We start from the raw sequence: 14,810 nt of genomic DNA, 5'->3' as shown, positions 1-14,810 counted from the left end.
AAAAGAAATCTGTACTTTAAGTGAGAAATCCCATGGAAGTCAGTGACAGAACCCCTATTGACTTTAATAGGACCATGATTTCACCCTAAATTGTCTACTCGGCCAGATGATGAATGTACTTTTAAATTTTAATAAATTTTAGTAAAAGAAAATTATGTCCAGACAGAAAGTACATTAAATAAGTAATCCCAATCAGTACTAAGTTTTGCATAATGTGGGCTGGGGATTGTTTACATTATTTGGTGATTAGCATGAGAAATACTGTCCATAAGGACACTGAATGCAAATCATCCACAAAAAAAGCCCTATACAACAAATAAAAAAAGTGCAAGGCAGCAATTAAAAAAACCCCTCAAGTTAAGCCTATATTAACCTCACCTGATGCATTTTCCGTAAAACAGAATTTTTTTTAAGCTCTACACACACACACAGTTTATTAAATGGGTGCTAGAGTCAAAGAAAAATGACAAAAAAAAAATTAAAAAATTAGCTTCTACCCAACATGGACAACACTCACCTTGCAGTTTCCCGTAAGCTATGAGGGAGCCGCTGAAAGTCACACCACCAATGTATGTGCCAAGATACGCCACAATCTTGGTGAGGTTTGCAGCTGGGTCAGTAGCGAAGTGAGGATACTCAATCATGTACTCTGCTACACAGGTGAGCACAGCAGCCAAACCTACCAAACTATGGAACGCAGCCACTAGCTGTGGTAAATCTGAAATCTGGATGCGTTTAGCAATTGTCAAACCTGGCAAGAGTTGGAGACAAAGAATTAAAATATTAGAATGTTTTGTGTGATCATGAGCTTGTGTATTCTGTTCAATACAGTAATGTCAGTAATTTTGTGCCTTGGGGACATTGTGCGAATAAGGAAATCAAAAAGTCAGAAATGTATTGGTATTAGACTATAGCCACCTGAGAAGCTTCCACTGGAGTCAGTATTCTTTTTATATGAGGCAGCATAGTCCAAAAAGAGAGGGAATCTGACTAGACTCAGGAGACCAGATTTCAATTTCTCAGTCAGTAACTAACCTGCAGTGTGAGCTTAGCCTCTCTGTTCCTTAATTTTCTTACTGAGCGAGCTGGGCAACTACAGATCCATTAGTCTGACCTCAATAGTATGCAAGCCTTTAGAACAAATTTTGAAGGAAATAATCATTAAAGACCTGGTGGTAAATGGAAAACGGGATAAAATGCAACAAGGTTTAACAAAGGTAGATTGTGCCAGACTACCCCAATATCCTTCTTTAATAACTACTTTAAAAAAAAGACAAGGGAAGTGTGGTAAATTTAATCTATTTGGACTTTAGTAAGGCATTTTATACAGTAATAAATGGGAAATTATTAGTTAAAATAGAGAAAATTGGGATTAGTACAACAATTGTGAGGTGGGTGGCTAAAGATATGACACTAATGGTTGTGCTGAAAGGTTAATTATTGGGCTGCAGGAAGATTACTAGTGGAGTTCCTCAAGGATCAGTCTTTGGACTTGATCTCATTGCCTTGCAGCAGGACTGGGATCCCACCCGTTATTATGGCAGAGGGATGCGAGCTGGTAAAATGTACTTTGTTGTAAGCAGGCAGCTCCTTATCTGCTAAGTGGGGATCACAGTTTTTATCCCACCAAAGTAAAGTGCTTTGATAGATGGATAAAAGCACTCTATAGGCACTAAGTTAGAGTAAAGATACTCTAAAAGTGGCATGTAACCATGAGCTATTAATTTCACCTGTAAGTTATAAAATTGAATTTTACATGGTGCTGTACTCACCTATGGTGCCACCAAGGGTCATTGCACCTGACATCTGAGCCAACAATTCTGGTGATGGTTTAAGGCCTCCAAGAGTAGCCGCCAAACCTCCAGCAACACCTATCATACCCAAAGCGTTACCCAGACGCGCAGTTCCTTGAGTGGACAGACCAGCCAGAGCACCAACACAACACAAGCCTGAGCCCAGATACATCATCTTTAAGATAACAGAAACACATATATTCATTAAAATCTTTCTGATCATTACATAAAAGACAGATTTTAATGCTGAGGGTTCACAAAGGTGGATTTGATCTTAACCAATGCTACTGAGGAGGAGTTCAAGATTTTACTGTGGTGTGCAAATTTGTTGTTGTAATGTGACTGTGGTCTTTTAAAAAGGTTACATTTAAATCAAATGTGAGGATTTTTGCTTTATTCGTTTAGTTCACCTGCTTCTCATGACATTAGTTTTAAGTTGAGACAACTTTCCTGAAGTCTTCCCTTCGCAAGCACAAGATTTTCTTAGCATAACACCAATTAATGTTGTCAGAGTTCAACTGTCCTAATGGGTATGGAAACAATTTTTGATGTTTACTTATGATACCTTTGGCTTCCTGTTTACAAAAGAAAAAGTTTAGCTTACATGGATACCTTTAATTTAAATAATAATTTAAATAGCATAAAATAGGTGTTTGTAAAATACTATGTTACAAATCCCTGAGACAAAGTTATTTTAGATTGTTACTTCAATAAAAAAGAAAAGGTAATTGATTTCCATCTTCTTAGCTAGTATGATCTGAATCTGAACAAGCAGAACTGTAATAAGACCCTGCTGCTATTTTAGAAATATAAAGATATTTTAAAGGAAGTTGTTATTTAGAAACTTTGCAACACTAAAGTCAATGTCCAAGGTTCATTTGCAGTTTGGAGCTAGCTCGTGGAGTTAGCTAACACTTGGCTGCCTGTGTGGAAATAAACAGAGGATGAAAAGCTATTAATAGTTTGTGCCCTCCAAAGCCCATCAACAGAAAAATATGCCATGTCACTAGCAGTCAGTGGATGCTTGCTCTAAAAGCCTGTACTTGACATACAGACAAGCTCCATATCCCAGCCATCAGGTAAAGGGGAGAGGGAATTCATAATGCAAACTGGAGCGTGACGCATTCCCAACAAGTGGAAAGTGTGGCAAAGCACAGAGAAGAAAGTAATACTGAAAGAATAGCAATTAAGTGTGTTGGGGGAAAAAGGGAACAAGACCGACAGAGTGAATTTTTCCCTTTCCCACAAAGAAGTTAAATGCCAAAACTACTGTAGCATCAAGTTACTTACAAACCTGCAAATGTCAGAAAAGTTGTTTGACCTTGTCTTGACCGGTTCTGATCCCTTGCCCATGTCATCTTTACCAAATATATAAATAAGAGGAAAAACTAGAGGCAAATTGAGTAAGAGTTGGGTGGGAGATGAAGGACAGCAGAATACAGCCCTTTTGTAGGTTTATTTCAGAACCTGTTTGATCAAAGTGATTTGAACACTGTGTACTTTAAGTCCAGTTGCCAAATGGGAAAGAGACCTGGTGAAAGCTGGATCAGCAAATGACAGAAAATGAAGGATCTTCTTACCTGTTCAATAGTATAGCCACCCTGGAGAGCAGCTGCATATCCCCCTACAAAGACACCAGCAGGGAGCAGGTACAGGTAATTGTATTCCGGGGGATCAGTAGGACGCTTGAACATATCCAGCATTCTCTGTGTAACCAGAAAGCCACCTTGCCAAAGTACAAAAGAAAAAAAAAAGCTGAAACTAGGTCTTGGCCAACCTACTAGGAAAATATTTAGTTAATCTAGTAACCTAATAATCTAGTAACCATTAGAACATGAGTAAGAGCTTTGGAAAGCTTGGAATCTGGTGTACCAGCCAGTACATAGATATCTAGGATTAAGGTCAAATATAACTACTTTCTTTAGACTACACAGAGAATTCATCCAATTGGAGGGAGGGGTTGGTGGGCTGGCAACCACATACAGATACCAAGATCTGTAGGACACCCCACCGATTTGCAAGGTGGCCTACCCATCTGCCATTACTCTCAATTGTCTACCTGTTCAGCAGCACAGCTCACTGATGATCAAACCACTCATCATCCATGCCTATATCGTACTTCTCCTCCCTACTGTGGGATAGAAAAGCACTGACTCACACTGGAGTTTCCAATGAAAATTCTGCAGTGGGTGTCCTCTGTTTCTGCCGCCTAAACCCTAACCATGTGTCAGAGCTTTTACTAACACAGGTATAGGAAGGGAGATTATGCCTGCTCCGTTCCCTCCCAGTAACAGCCTTCATAGGAGTAAGGTGCCCTTCCATGTTACATAGTGGAAAGACTGGTATGTTCCCTATTTTTGTTATGAGACTTTTTGTAGCTTAGCCACAATTTTGATCTGGAAAGAGGGGAGATGGATAAATACAATACCATCTCAAGATGCAGCCGAATACATGTATTCCATGGAATCACTAAAGTGATTAAACTATAAAGGACAACTGGTATTCTAAGACTTTCTCCAACGGAAAGTCACATCATAGAAGGGGCACACAAGAACGCCACTGTCAACAACCATACTAGCTTCTTTGCTTTTTAAGTGACCCAATCCATAAATTAGGGTCATTTCAATCTATACCACCACAAAAATGGAAGGCACTAATGGACTGTGGTCACATTGCGTTTTGATTCATGTTCATAGAAAGTTAACGTGCTCATACCTGCAATGTTGACAGAGGACACAAAAGCAGCAAGCACAGCAAGACCTTGAGGAGTACTTTCAGGGAAATAGTTTCCTCCCATCAATGCCAACCCACCAACGGCAGTCAGTCCTATTAGAAAAAGATACAAGTAAGCTACTGAATAAAACAGCTGATTATATACCAAGCAGTGATTCAAGAATTAACAGACACCACTTGATTATAGTTTTGCCACACACTGTACACATCACTGTAGTTTAATCCCTCTGAACCAAGATTGCAGCGAAATAAAAATTATTGGCAAAGCTATCCCAGTGTGCCACAGAACACATTAGTAAAGCAACAGACCAATATATTTTTGGAATATAACACATCATATGTTAATTTAAGCAGCACTGGCTGTTCATCTATAAATGAAAGGCTGAGTTATTAGGTCACAAATGTGACCTGCTTTGTTGTTCATGAGGGCTAAGAAGGGACATTATTTCCAAAATGATGGCCAGTTTACTGTCAATCCTAATTTCATTATTAAGCTGTCAATAATCACAACTCCGTATGCTGCTGTACAAACATTAAGAGGAGACGGACCCTGTTTGAAAGCGCTTACAGTCCAGGAAAGACAGACAAAGCTGTTCAGACTTGTACTAGCTCAAGTGCTGGTGTAATTTTTTAAGGGCAAGGAGGGGGTTATAAACCTCATGGAGGTCATTAGTGGGAGACTTTCCAGAAGTGAGTTTTGAGGAGGAACATGAAAGATGGCCACTCCAAGTATAAAAGAGTAACACGGAAGAAGGGATGAAGATGAGAACAGGAGAAGGAGAGAGAGGGGGCAGTGCGGAGAGGGGCTTAGGAGAAGTGAAGGGAGTAAAAAGAGGAAGTAAGAAGAAGAGAAACCAGAGATGGAAGCACAGTTTGTTTATGACCTGAAAGGTGAGGACTAAAAGACTTGAATATGATATGGAAGGGGAGGGCAGCAGAGAGCAACAAGCCTGCCAGAAGGGAAGGAGAGGGAGATGATTTTAGTGGCAGGATTTTGGATAAATGGGAATGGAGAGGTGTGGTATGCAGGAAACAGATTGCCATGCCCCAGGCGAGAGACAACCCAGTTACATCGTAAGTTGCTTAAAAAAAATATGCAGTATGTTTGCCTGTATAGATTTGTACCTAGTTCTCTTTGAAGGAGGCTACCAGTAGTTAGAACCACACATGAAGTCTGTTATCTTTGCTATTTATGACAAAAGGTTCAGTTGGAATAGTCCCAAACCTGGGTCCTTTGCAGCTTAAATACAGAGGATTAAACTTCTACTAAAAGCTCATAAAATATCATAACTGCACCCAATATTTCCTCTACACAACACGAATAGTTGCAGGGCAATCACCTACCTGAGATGGCATTAGTCACAGACATGAGTGGAGAGTGAAGAGCAGGGGTCACACCCCAGACCGTGTGGTACCCTACTATTCCAGCTAAACCAAATGTTGTCACCATCTGTGGGAATGCAGAATTAGGAGCTGCAATGCCCAGTCCCAGCAAGGTAGTCAAACCTAAGGAGGACAAGGTTAATGCAAAATTGTGATCTCTAAATGGTTTATTTACATTTCTCCACTGAAACTGTATGACATATTGAATATGTAAATCAGATTAAGCAGTTGATGAATGTGTCCACCCCATTTCCCTAATATACCCAACCATACACTATTGAACACATTTTATTTCTTGAAACTTCTAGGTGCTCCGATACTATGGTGAAGATACAGCTTGGATTCAAAACCCTCCCTCCTCCTCCATCACAGCATTTTACACTCATTCATTATTACCTTGGACAAATGAGTAGTGCACACCTGATGCCAACATTACACTACTCTGAGAACAAACACAGAGACTTGAAATGCAGGCCTACACTGAAAAGTGACTAATTATGGAAGCCTGTAGTTCCATTTTGGTGTCCAGAATAAAACTGCACAGTTTACAGAAAAAAAAAGGTTTTTGTAATGGTCAATCCAAGCAAATAGCACATGGGACGGGACAATCAGATGGCTGTCAAAGAGGACTGTGACCTAGGCAGTACAACAAGACCCCCGCAATCAGAAGGGACAAGGGAACATCACTCCCAATCTGACCAGACCATGAATGTCACAGAAGATAGCCAACTATGTCACCCTTCCTGCCAGGGGCAGCTCTAGGAATTCCGCTGCCCCAAGCAGAGCAGCGCGTCGCGGGGCGCGCTCTGGCAGTCGCCGGTCCCATGGCTCTGGGGGACCTCTTGCAGACATGCCTGCGGAGGGTCCGCTGGTCCCGCGGCTCTGGTGGACCTCCCGCAGGCATGCCTGCGGATGGTCCACCCGAGCCACGGGACCAGCGGACCCTCCGCAGGCATTTCTGCGGGAGGTCCACCCAGGGGCGGCTCTACGTTTTTGGCCGCCCCAAACAGTCATGCCCGGGAGGCGCCCCGGAGCCGCGGGAGCAGCAGACCTCCCACGGGCATGACTGCGGAGGGTCCGCTGGTCGCGCGGCTCGGCTGGACCTCCCGCAGCTGCGGACGGTTCGCAGGTCCGGCGGCTCTGCTGGAGCTGCCGCAGTCATGCCTGCGGGAGGTCCAGCCGAGCCGCGGGACCAGCGAACCGTCCGCAGTCATGCCTGCGGGAGGTCCACTGGAGCCGCGGGACGAGCGCCCCCTCCGCAGTCATGCCTGCGGCAGGTCCGCTGCTCTCGGGGCTCCGGTGGACCTCCCGCAGGCATGACTGCGGCAGGTCTGCCGGCCCAGCCTGCCGCCCCCCCGGGAAAGGGCCGCCCCACGCGCGTGCTTGCCGCGCTGGGGTCTAGAGCCGGCCCTGGGTCCACCGGGGCTGCGGGACCAGCGGACCCTCCGCAGTCATGCCTGCGGGAGGTCCGCCGGAGACGCCTGCTGCCCTGCGGGCAAAATGCCACCCCAAGCGCGCGCTTGGCACGCTGGGGTCTGGAGCCGGCCCTGCTTCCTGCACAGGTCAGCAGGAGTGCATCAAGTAGCACTGGCTGTGCACCCCTTGTCTTTCATCACAAGAACTAACTTTCAGCAAAACAACAGGAAATGCCAAGGTCTGAAAACCAAGGAAGATTGCTGCCTTGCAGCGTAAAAGGTGAATGGAAGCCCATTATTCCTTCTGGCAGATCCAGCCCTAAACACGAGCCAAGAGGACAAGGTCCAGAGGGCCCTCACCCATCAGCTCCCTCCCAGTGCTAAAAGACACATGGCAAACTCCCATAAGGAAAGAAAGGGGGAAATGCCATCCTTTTCAAACTGACAGCCAGAAACAATGGAACAAGTCAGTCTGAACCAGACTGCACTGGGCTCACTATTTAAATCAAGTTACCCAATAGCTTGTAATGGCTTTAAAATAATAATGCCCACCTGGAGACTCCTTGATTAGTAGATCATTAACCCAACAGTTATAGTTATATGGGAGCAATTATAGCTTATCAGCTCAAAGCCTACTTCGAAATTTGAGTTGACAAATCCAATAGACTTTAACTGTCTGTGTCAGCCAAGGTGTTGGGTGGAGTTCATCTCAGATTTCTACTACTGTCCAGACTGCAAATATACTTCTAGCTTTAAATTCTGTACAATGGAAATAAAGCATTTGTGACAGATATGACAATATCTTGGACAAACCTGACTGACAAATTAAAATTAATTCAGTCAGGTTTAAGTACTGTAGGAGCTCATTGTATTAAAAATGCAAATACTTATGTACTATTGTGGGATTGTATGTAACTTCTTTTAAGGGGTATGAAAATGCCCTCACTCCAATTATGTAAGAAATCAGCCTTCTGAAGTTTCCCCCTGAGAGGGGGATCCATTGTCCGGCTGATTATCTATTCATGGTGTCTTCAGAGACCCAAACTAGATAAAGGAGGGACTTCGATGCATGAGTTTGCTTATTCTGAGCTGAAGCTGTGATGAACCTCTGACCACAGGAAAACCCCTGGATGGGGTCTGAAGCCAGAGCCCTTATTAGAGTAAGGGGGTGATCTCTAGTAAGCTTATTTCCATGCAGGTAGGTTTTTATTATTGTTAATGTTTTCTCTGTAATGCTTTTACCTTAAGAATAAATATGCTTGCTTAGAAAGCCCTGTGTGGTAGCTGAACTGTAGGTAATTATACTATCTACTGTCTCTGAAGCAAAAAAATAAAGCAGGCCAGCTTAGGGAGCCTCCGTTTCCTGGGGAGGTCACAATACAGGAAGGGACCTGTGCAGTCATGAAATACCCCAGTCAGGACAGAGAGAGACGTGGATCTCTGCCTAAGAGAGGTAACAGCTGAGGAGCAGGGGCCTGGAGCAAGTGCTCTTGCTGGGCCATGAGGGGGAATACAAGTGCAGCTGCCCTGAACTGTGACAGCATTGAGGTAAAAATCAAGTACAGTTTTGTGTATGAACTTATCAGTTCTGTGGGCCGGAAGAGAGGCTCTGCAGGTGCTGATCTTTATTAATAAACATGCTCTCTGGATTTTTCTTATGCACACAGACAAAGCTACCCTGAAGAAGAGCTTTCTACCTTAGGAAAGGTAGCGCTGAATGTGATGTCTCTCCTGTTTTGATTAAATGCAAAAGCTAAATAAAAGTACCACAATCACGTTGGAATTCTGTTGCAATACTTAAACCATGAGTTTTAAAGAAGAAAAGAAAACAGACAGGCAATGACATATTCTGAATTCCTTAACAGGCTAACTTACAATATTGGTGCATGTAAAATGCTAATTGAATACCTACTGACAACTCCTATTGCCTGCTGCTTATTCTTCAAAAGCAAGCACTTGTTCCCAATACTTAGCAAAGTTGGTGGGCAGTGTCTCTTATTGTCCAGTAAAGCGTGAAAAAATCCACTACCGTAAAAGAATTCAAACACACATACTCCAAGGACTTTGCTGGAATACTAAGTATTTCACAGATCCTTAATTAAGTAAGCCAAACATACACCCATGCATGTCACATTACTCTGGACTATTTGAGATGTTGAAATAAAGAATCTCACCAGAAATGCAGGTAAGTTTTGCTCTCCAAAAAACAATTATTGCATTGTTTTTACACTAACTCAGTAATCAACCAGTCAGTTTCTCACACATCAAAAATAGGGTTAGAACTAGTTACTAATGGAATGATTAAAGTTACTATTTTTCATTAAGAACTTGTCTACATTGCTATGCCTAGGAAAATTCATGTGAATTAACTTTTAAAGTGGATTAGTTACAATGCATCCTATGTGGATGCTCTTATTCAGAATTAAATTGATCTTAATTCAGTTCAGCTTGATTTACTTCCAAAGTGAATTAAGATAAACTACCTTCTTCCCCATATAGACACACCTAAGTTTCCAAGAGGCTGAATTTAGCACACAACACACAGTCACCTAACCTTGGATGTAGCTGCAGTGTCAGAGTTCTCTCACCTGCAGTATATGCAGATGCAGTAGTCATAGTTTTTCTAAAAGGTGTGATCGTGGCTGCTTTCTCAGCTTCCAGCTCAGCCACACTCTTCTGTTTCACAGGGACTCCCTGAGGAATGTTGTTTGGTGGAGGTGCTGGAAAAATCACCTTGCCATCCTGACAATACAAAAAGTTACAGTTACCCCTAGAATGATAGATGGCTTGCCCAGCTGGTCATTGCTGCTTCTTCAAAAAATAAAATTTTTGAAGAAGAGTCAAGATCAAAATCAAAGAATGATGGATGAAAAATCTGGTCTGTGGCTTGTCAAGTAAGAGTCATAATTATGAATAGAATGTTCTTCATAACATATATTTTCAGTCAATGCTAAAGATTATTGTTCAGGACAGTGGAACCAGAGGTGGGCAGGGGCTAAGAACCCTGCAATGGAAATATTGAAGGGGCTGATATATGTTTCTGGTCTCCCCGCCCCCCCAATATCTCAGAGGCAAGGGCAGGATCCAGCTGTGTTTCTGACCCAGAGGCAGGGCCGGTACACAAGACTGGGCCGGTCACCAGGAAGCAGGTAAGAACAATTCTCCTCTCCCCATGTTCCAGCCACTACGGGTCCTGGCAGAGACACCCAGCCTGGGGGAGGGCAGGAATGTGTGCGCCAGCCACTGGCATGGGGAGCAGGGCACCAGGCACCAGGCACTGAGGAACTGCCATATAAACAGGAGTAGGAACTTCCAGGTCATCCCTCACTAGCCTGGAGTCTGCTTCCCTCGCTCCTCCTCTGGTCCCTCCCTTTCCTCACTCACAGCATCTCACCCCACCACCCCATTACTATTTATTCACAGAATTAACATTGTGCTAGGCATCTGAGGGAGTAGTATTATACTAGCAGCTAGAATCCCCAGTCAATATCAGGGCCCCATTATGCTAGGCACTGTACAACATACAGTGAGAGACAAGTCCTTTGCTAAATAACTTACAATCTAAATACACAAGAAAAACAAAGGACAGGAGGGTAAACAGAAGTACAGAGAGATTAAGCAACCTGTCCAAGGTCATACAGCATGTCAGTAGTAGAGCAGGTAATAGAACTCAGGTCCCCCAGTGCCTTATCTAAGCCATGTTGCCACTCAAACATATAGACAGACATATTTCCTGCTCAGAGGAGTCTGTCTCGATTACGTGAACCATTAAGCACACGTTAGGACCCACAAAAAAAAAAAAAAGCACAATACAGTATCTATATACAACTCACTCCCTTCCCAGCTAAAGTTGGAATACAAGGAAACTAATTTGAAGTCTTATTCCAGGTTCTAGTGGACAGACACCGATATCACAATGAACTATCCCTCTCACTTAAATGTTCCATAAGATCACAAACGAGACACATTAATATGGAAAGAGAAGAGACATTTGTATTACCATTGCCGATGCTGGACCTGTTCTATGAATAAATTAAGGCCTTCACGTTTCCTTTGGCTTTTACCTACGCTAAAAAACAACTTGAAAGGATACTGTCTACTTGATCTTTTTTAAATGTAATGTTAAAATTCTATTTCTGCTAGAGCTCCCTTTAAGTACTATCTCCTAATTTTTATTTGTTTAAATTCCTTGAAAATAGATTTTAGAAGTGTTTTTCTGCTCCCTTCGGGATGCTCATAAGGATCTTTTCAGCAAGGGGAAAACTGACTATATATGGGAATAGCATAAATGTCTACTCAGAAAGTGTTGTCAAAATTCACAAAGCAAGCAAACAAAAAATACAGAAAGACATTTTTGTTTTTTGCACTTATAGAAATCTTAGGCTTTTCTGTTAACTGTAGTAGGCACAGCATTTTCAGATAAATGTGATTTTCCATTGATGGTGGCCCTTTAATAAAAAAAAGTAGTTATGATAAGAAAACACAATCATTGCAGAGACCAGAGGAATGTTTAACATGACCACAAAAACAAGGCTTTGTTTCATAAGCTACATATAAAAACAAGCAAATATTTACCTCCTTAGGATGGATTTAAGGAGATTTCAATTACAGGTCTGGAAGTAAACAAAAATACAGTTATAAAGATATAGTATGCTGACTTACCTTCATTACCACAGTGCCTCTAACAACATGGTCCAGAGTGCCATAGTCAAATTGGTCCTTCAGATCAAAGTAGAAGTTTTCCTTGTCAGGACTTATAGCCTTTAGAAGTTTGGTAACATTGTTGGAGTACAAAGTACTGGCCTGGGTAGCCATTTTACTTGGAAGGTCTGTGTAACCTATATGCGTAACTCCCTAAATAAAACCAAGTGAAACATTTAAAAGTCCAGTTCAATTCTCAGAAGAAACAGTGTTTCTCAACATCCAAAACCTTTCTGGATATGCACATCAAGTAGCAAGTTCAGTTTTAGTACAGGTTTGTATAGATTTTAATGAGTTACAAAACAAACTGTTGCATTAAGATTTACACTTGCTGTTTGTGTTTTTTACCAACAGTGTTTATATCACAACATGAGTAAATCCATTCACTTTGCACACCCCTGAGATTAAGCCTGAACATTAAGAGGGACGCACTATGTGAGCATTTTTCCATCTCTAATTTTAATAATACTCTTACAACTTCAGGTACTTTAAACAGCCAGATGAGAGGTGGACAGAATAGCCTATTAAGTCTTTTCAGTCTTTTGGGAGAGTGTTAAGGGTGTGTTCCCAGACTGATGAGGGAATGGAAAGGAGTTTTTATGCAGTTGGCTGTCTGGCTGAGTCAAGATATTTGTCCTTGGCTATATTTGCTTTTTTAATCACAAATCATAAAAATGGGGGGGCTGAAAGGGACCTTAAGAGATCATCTAGTCCATCCACCCATGCTGAGGCAGGATCAAGTATACCTATACCAGCCCTGACAAGTGTCTGTCTAACATGATCTTAAGAACCTCCAATAATGGGGATTCCACAACCTCCTTTTGTAACCTATTCCAGTACTTAACTATTCTAGAGTTAGGAAGTTTTTCCTAACATCTAACCTAAATCTCTCTTGCTGCAGACTATGCAGATTACTTCTTGACCTACTTTCAGTTGATATGGAGAACAATTGATCACCATTATCTTTATGACAGCATTTAACATACCTGAAGACTATTATCAGGTCGCCCCCCTCCCCGCCTTCTTTTTTAACCTTTCCTCATAGGTCAGGTTTTCTAAAACAAATTATAATTTTTGTTGCTTTCCTTTGGACTGCCTTCAGTACGTCCACATCTTTCTTAGAGTGTGGCGCCTAAAACTGGACACAATACTCCAGCAGAGGACTCACCAATGTCTAGTAAGTGGTACAATTACCTCCCGTGTCTTAGCTACAACACTCTTGTTAATTCCCCCCCGAATATTAGCCTTTTTTGCAACTGTATTTCATTGTTAGCTCATGTTCAATTTGTGATCCACTATAATTCCCAGATCTTTTTCTGCAGTACTACTGCCTGGCCAGTTATTACCCATTTTGTATTTGTGTATTTGATTTTTCCTTCTTAAGTGTAGTACTAAATGTTGCAATGTTTAAGTTAGTTTCAGGGTGCTTAGAACCTTTGTATATGTATCATTTTATTTTTCAAATGTAAAGAAATAAAATAATTTAACTGATAAGACTAGGAATACATATTTCTATTCTGTGAAACTGAAGTCTGCCAAAGAGATGTAAATTATATTCACTACCAAAAGAAAAAGTTGTTACTATCAATTTTCAACAGAACACAACAACATTTAACTGGTAATTTAGTCTTTTTGAATTAGGTATCCCAAAACAAGTTGAGTTAAATACAGAAGGGGAAAAATTATCAGGCTATGGCTACTTTACAGCTTATATTTATGTACGTTATATCACTTAGGGATGTGAATAAGCCACCCCCTGAGCGACAAGTTACACCGACCTAAGCGCTGGTATGGATAATGCAATGTTGGCAGGATAGCTTCTCCTACCGACACAGCTACTGCCACTTGTGGGGCTGCAGTAATTAAGTCGACAGGAGAGCTTTCCCATTGGCACAGAGCGTCTGCACTAGCAGCGCTACAGAAGCGCCCCTGTAAGCTCTGTAGTGTAGCCATAGATTTTGTCACAGCTGGGTCAGGGCTAGTCTACACTGAGGAGGGGGGAGGGGGGAATCGATTTAAGATACGCAACTTCAGCTACGCAAATCGAAGTATCTTAGTTCGACTTGCCTGGCTGCGGCTCCTCCATCAACTCCGCTTACTCCTCCTGCCGAGGTGGAGTACGGGCATCGATCTGGGGATCAATTTATCGCATCTAGACGAGACATGATAAATCGATCCCCGATAGATCACGGCAGGTAGTGTAGACGTGGCCTCAGATCAGTCTCTATCAAGTCTAAGAAACATGATCTGTTAAGGCAATCCTTCCTGAGCAGGCCTTGAATGACACTTGTCTTTCAAAAATATGACTGGTGACAAAATGTTAGTCTTCATTTTTTTTTTAAGCCTAAATGGTAGACCAGGAAGCTACACATTTTCAGTGTTTAGTTTAAAAGCTATGGAGTCCTCAAACAACATGCACTCTTATAAATCCAGAACTGCTACTTAAGAAAGCCCACACCTTGTGAACGTAAAGCTCTCCTGGTTTAGTAGTTTCAAAGTTTCCTCCTGCTTCTGAAGCCAAATCCACAACAACTGAACCTTCTTTCATTGATTCAATCATGTCTTTACGAAACAAGATAGGAGCTTTTTTACCTGGTAAGACAAAAAAAATATAGCAGGCTACACGTAAGTATCATATCCTGTGAATAATGTCCAAGGGCCAAATTCTCCCCTCAGAGAAATATACACTATCTGCATATAGCCACCACAGGACTCAATACAAATTGTATGTGAACATTAAGGAGATAATTTAGTCTCTAATTTGAATGTTTTCAACTCATGTGAC

At 41.9% G+C, this 14,810-nt stretch overlaps 1 protein-coding gene across 1 annotated transcript in view; it reads right to left on the bottom strand.

Annotated features, from left to right (window-relative positions):
* NNT (nicotinamide nucleotide transhydrogenase) overlaps window positions 1-14,810 on the bottom strand; it is a 70,958-nt gene that overhangs the window by 35,118 nt on the left and 21,030 nt on the right. Inside the window, exons 8-15 of the mRNA XM_045021729.1 lie at window positions 14,484-14,617; window positions 11,987-12,178; window positions 9,913-10,066; window positions 5,871-6,032; window positions 4,509-4,619; window positions 3,374-3,519; window positions 1,773-1,968; window positions 518-751 (exon numbers count right to left, since the gene is read on the bottom strand). Of these exons, the coding sequence (XP_044877664.1) occupies window positions 518-751; window positions 1,773-1,968; window positions 3,374-3,519; window positions 4,509-4,619; window positions 5,871-6,032; window positions 9,913-10,066; window positions 11,987-12,178; window positions 14,484-14,617 (1,329 nt within the window). The remainder of the gene's footprint in view (window positions 1-517; window positions 752-1,772; window positions 1,969-3,373; window positions 3,520-4,508; window positions 4,620-5,870; window positions 6,033-9,912; window positions 10,067-11,986; window positions 12,179-14,483; window positions 14,618-14,810) is intronic.

This window comes from Mauremys mutica, chromosome 6 (assembly GCF_020497125.1).
Source record: "Mauremys mutica isolate MM-2020 ecotype Southern chromosome 6, ASM2049712v1, whole genome shotgun sequence".
Taxonomy (NCBI): domain Eukaryota; kingdom Metazoa; phylum Chordata; order Testudines; family Geoemydidae; genus Mauremys; species Mauremys mutica.
Note: the sequence above shows the minus strand (reverse complement) of the source record. Positions and strands in the feature narration are given on the sequence as shown.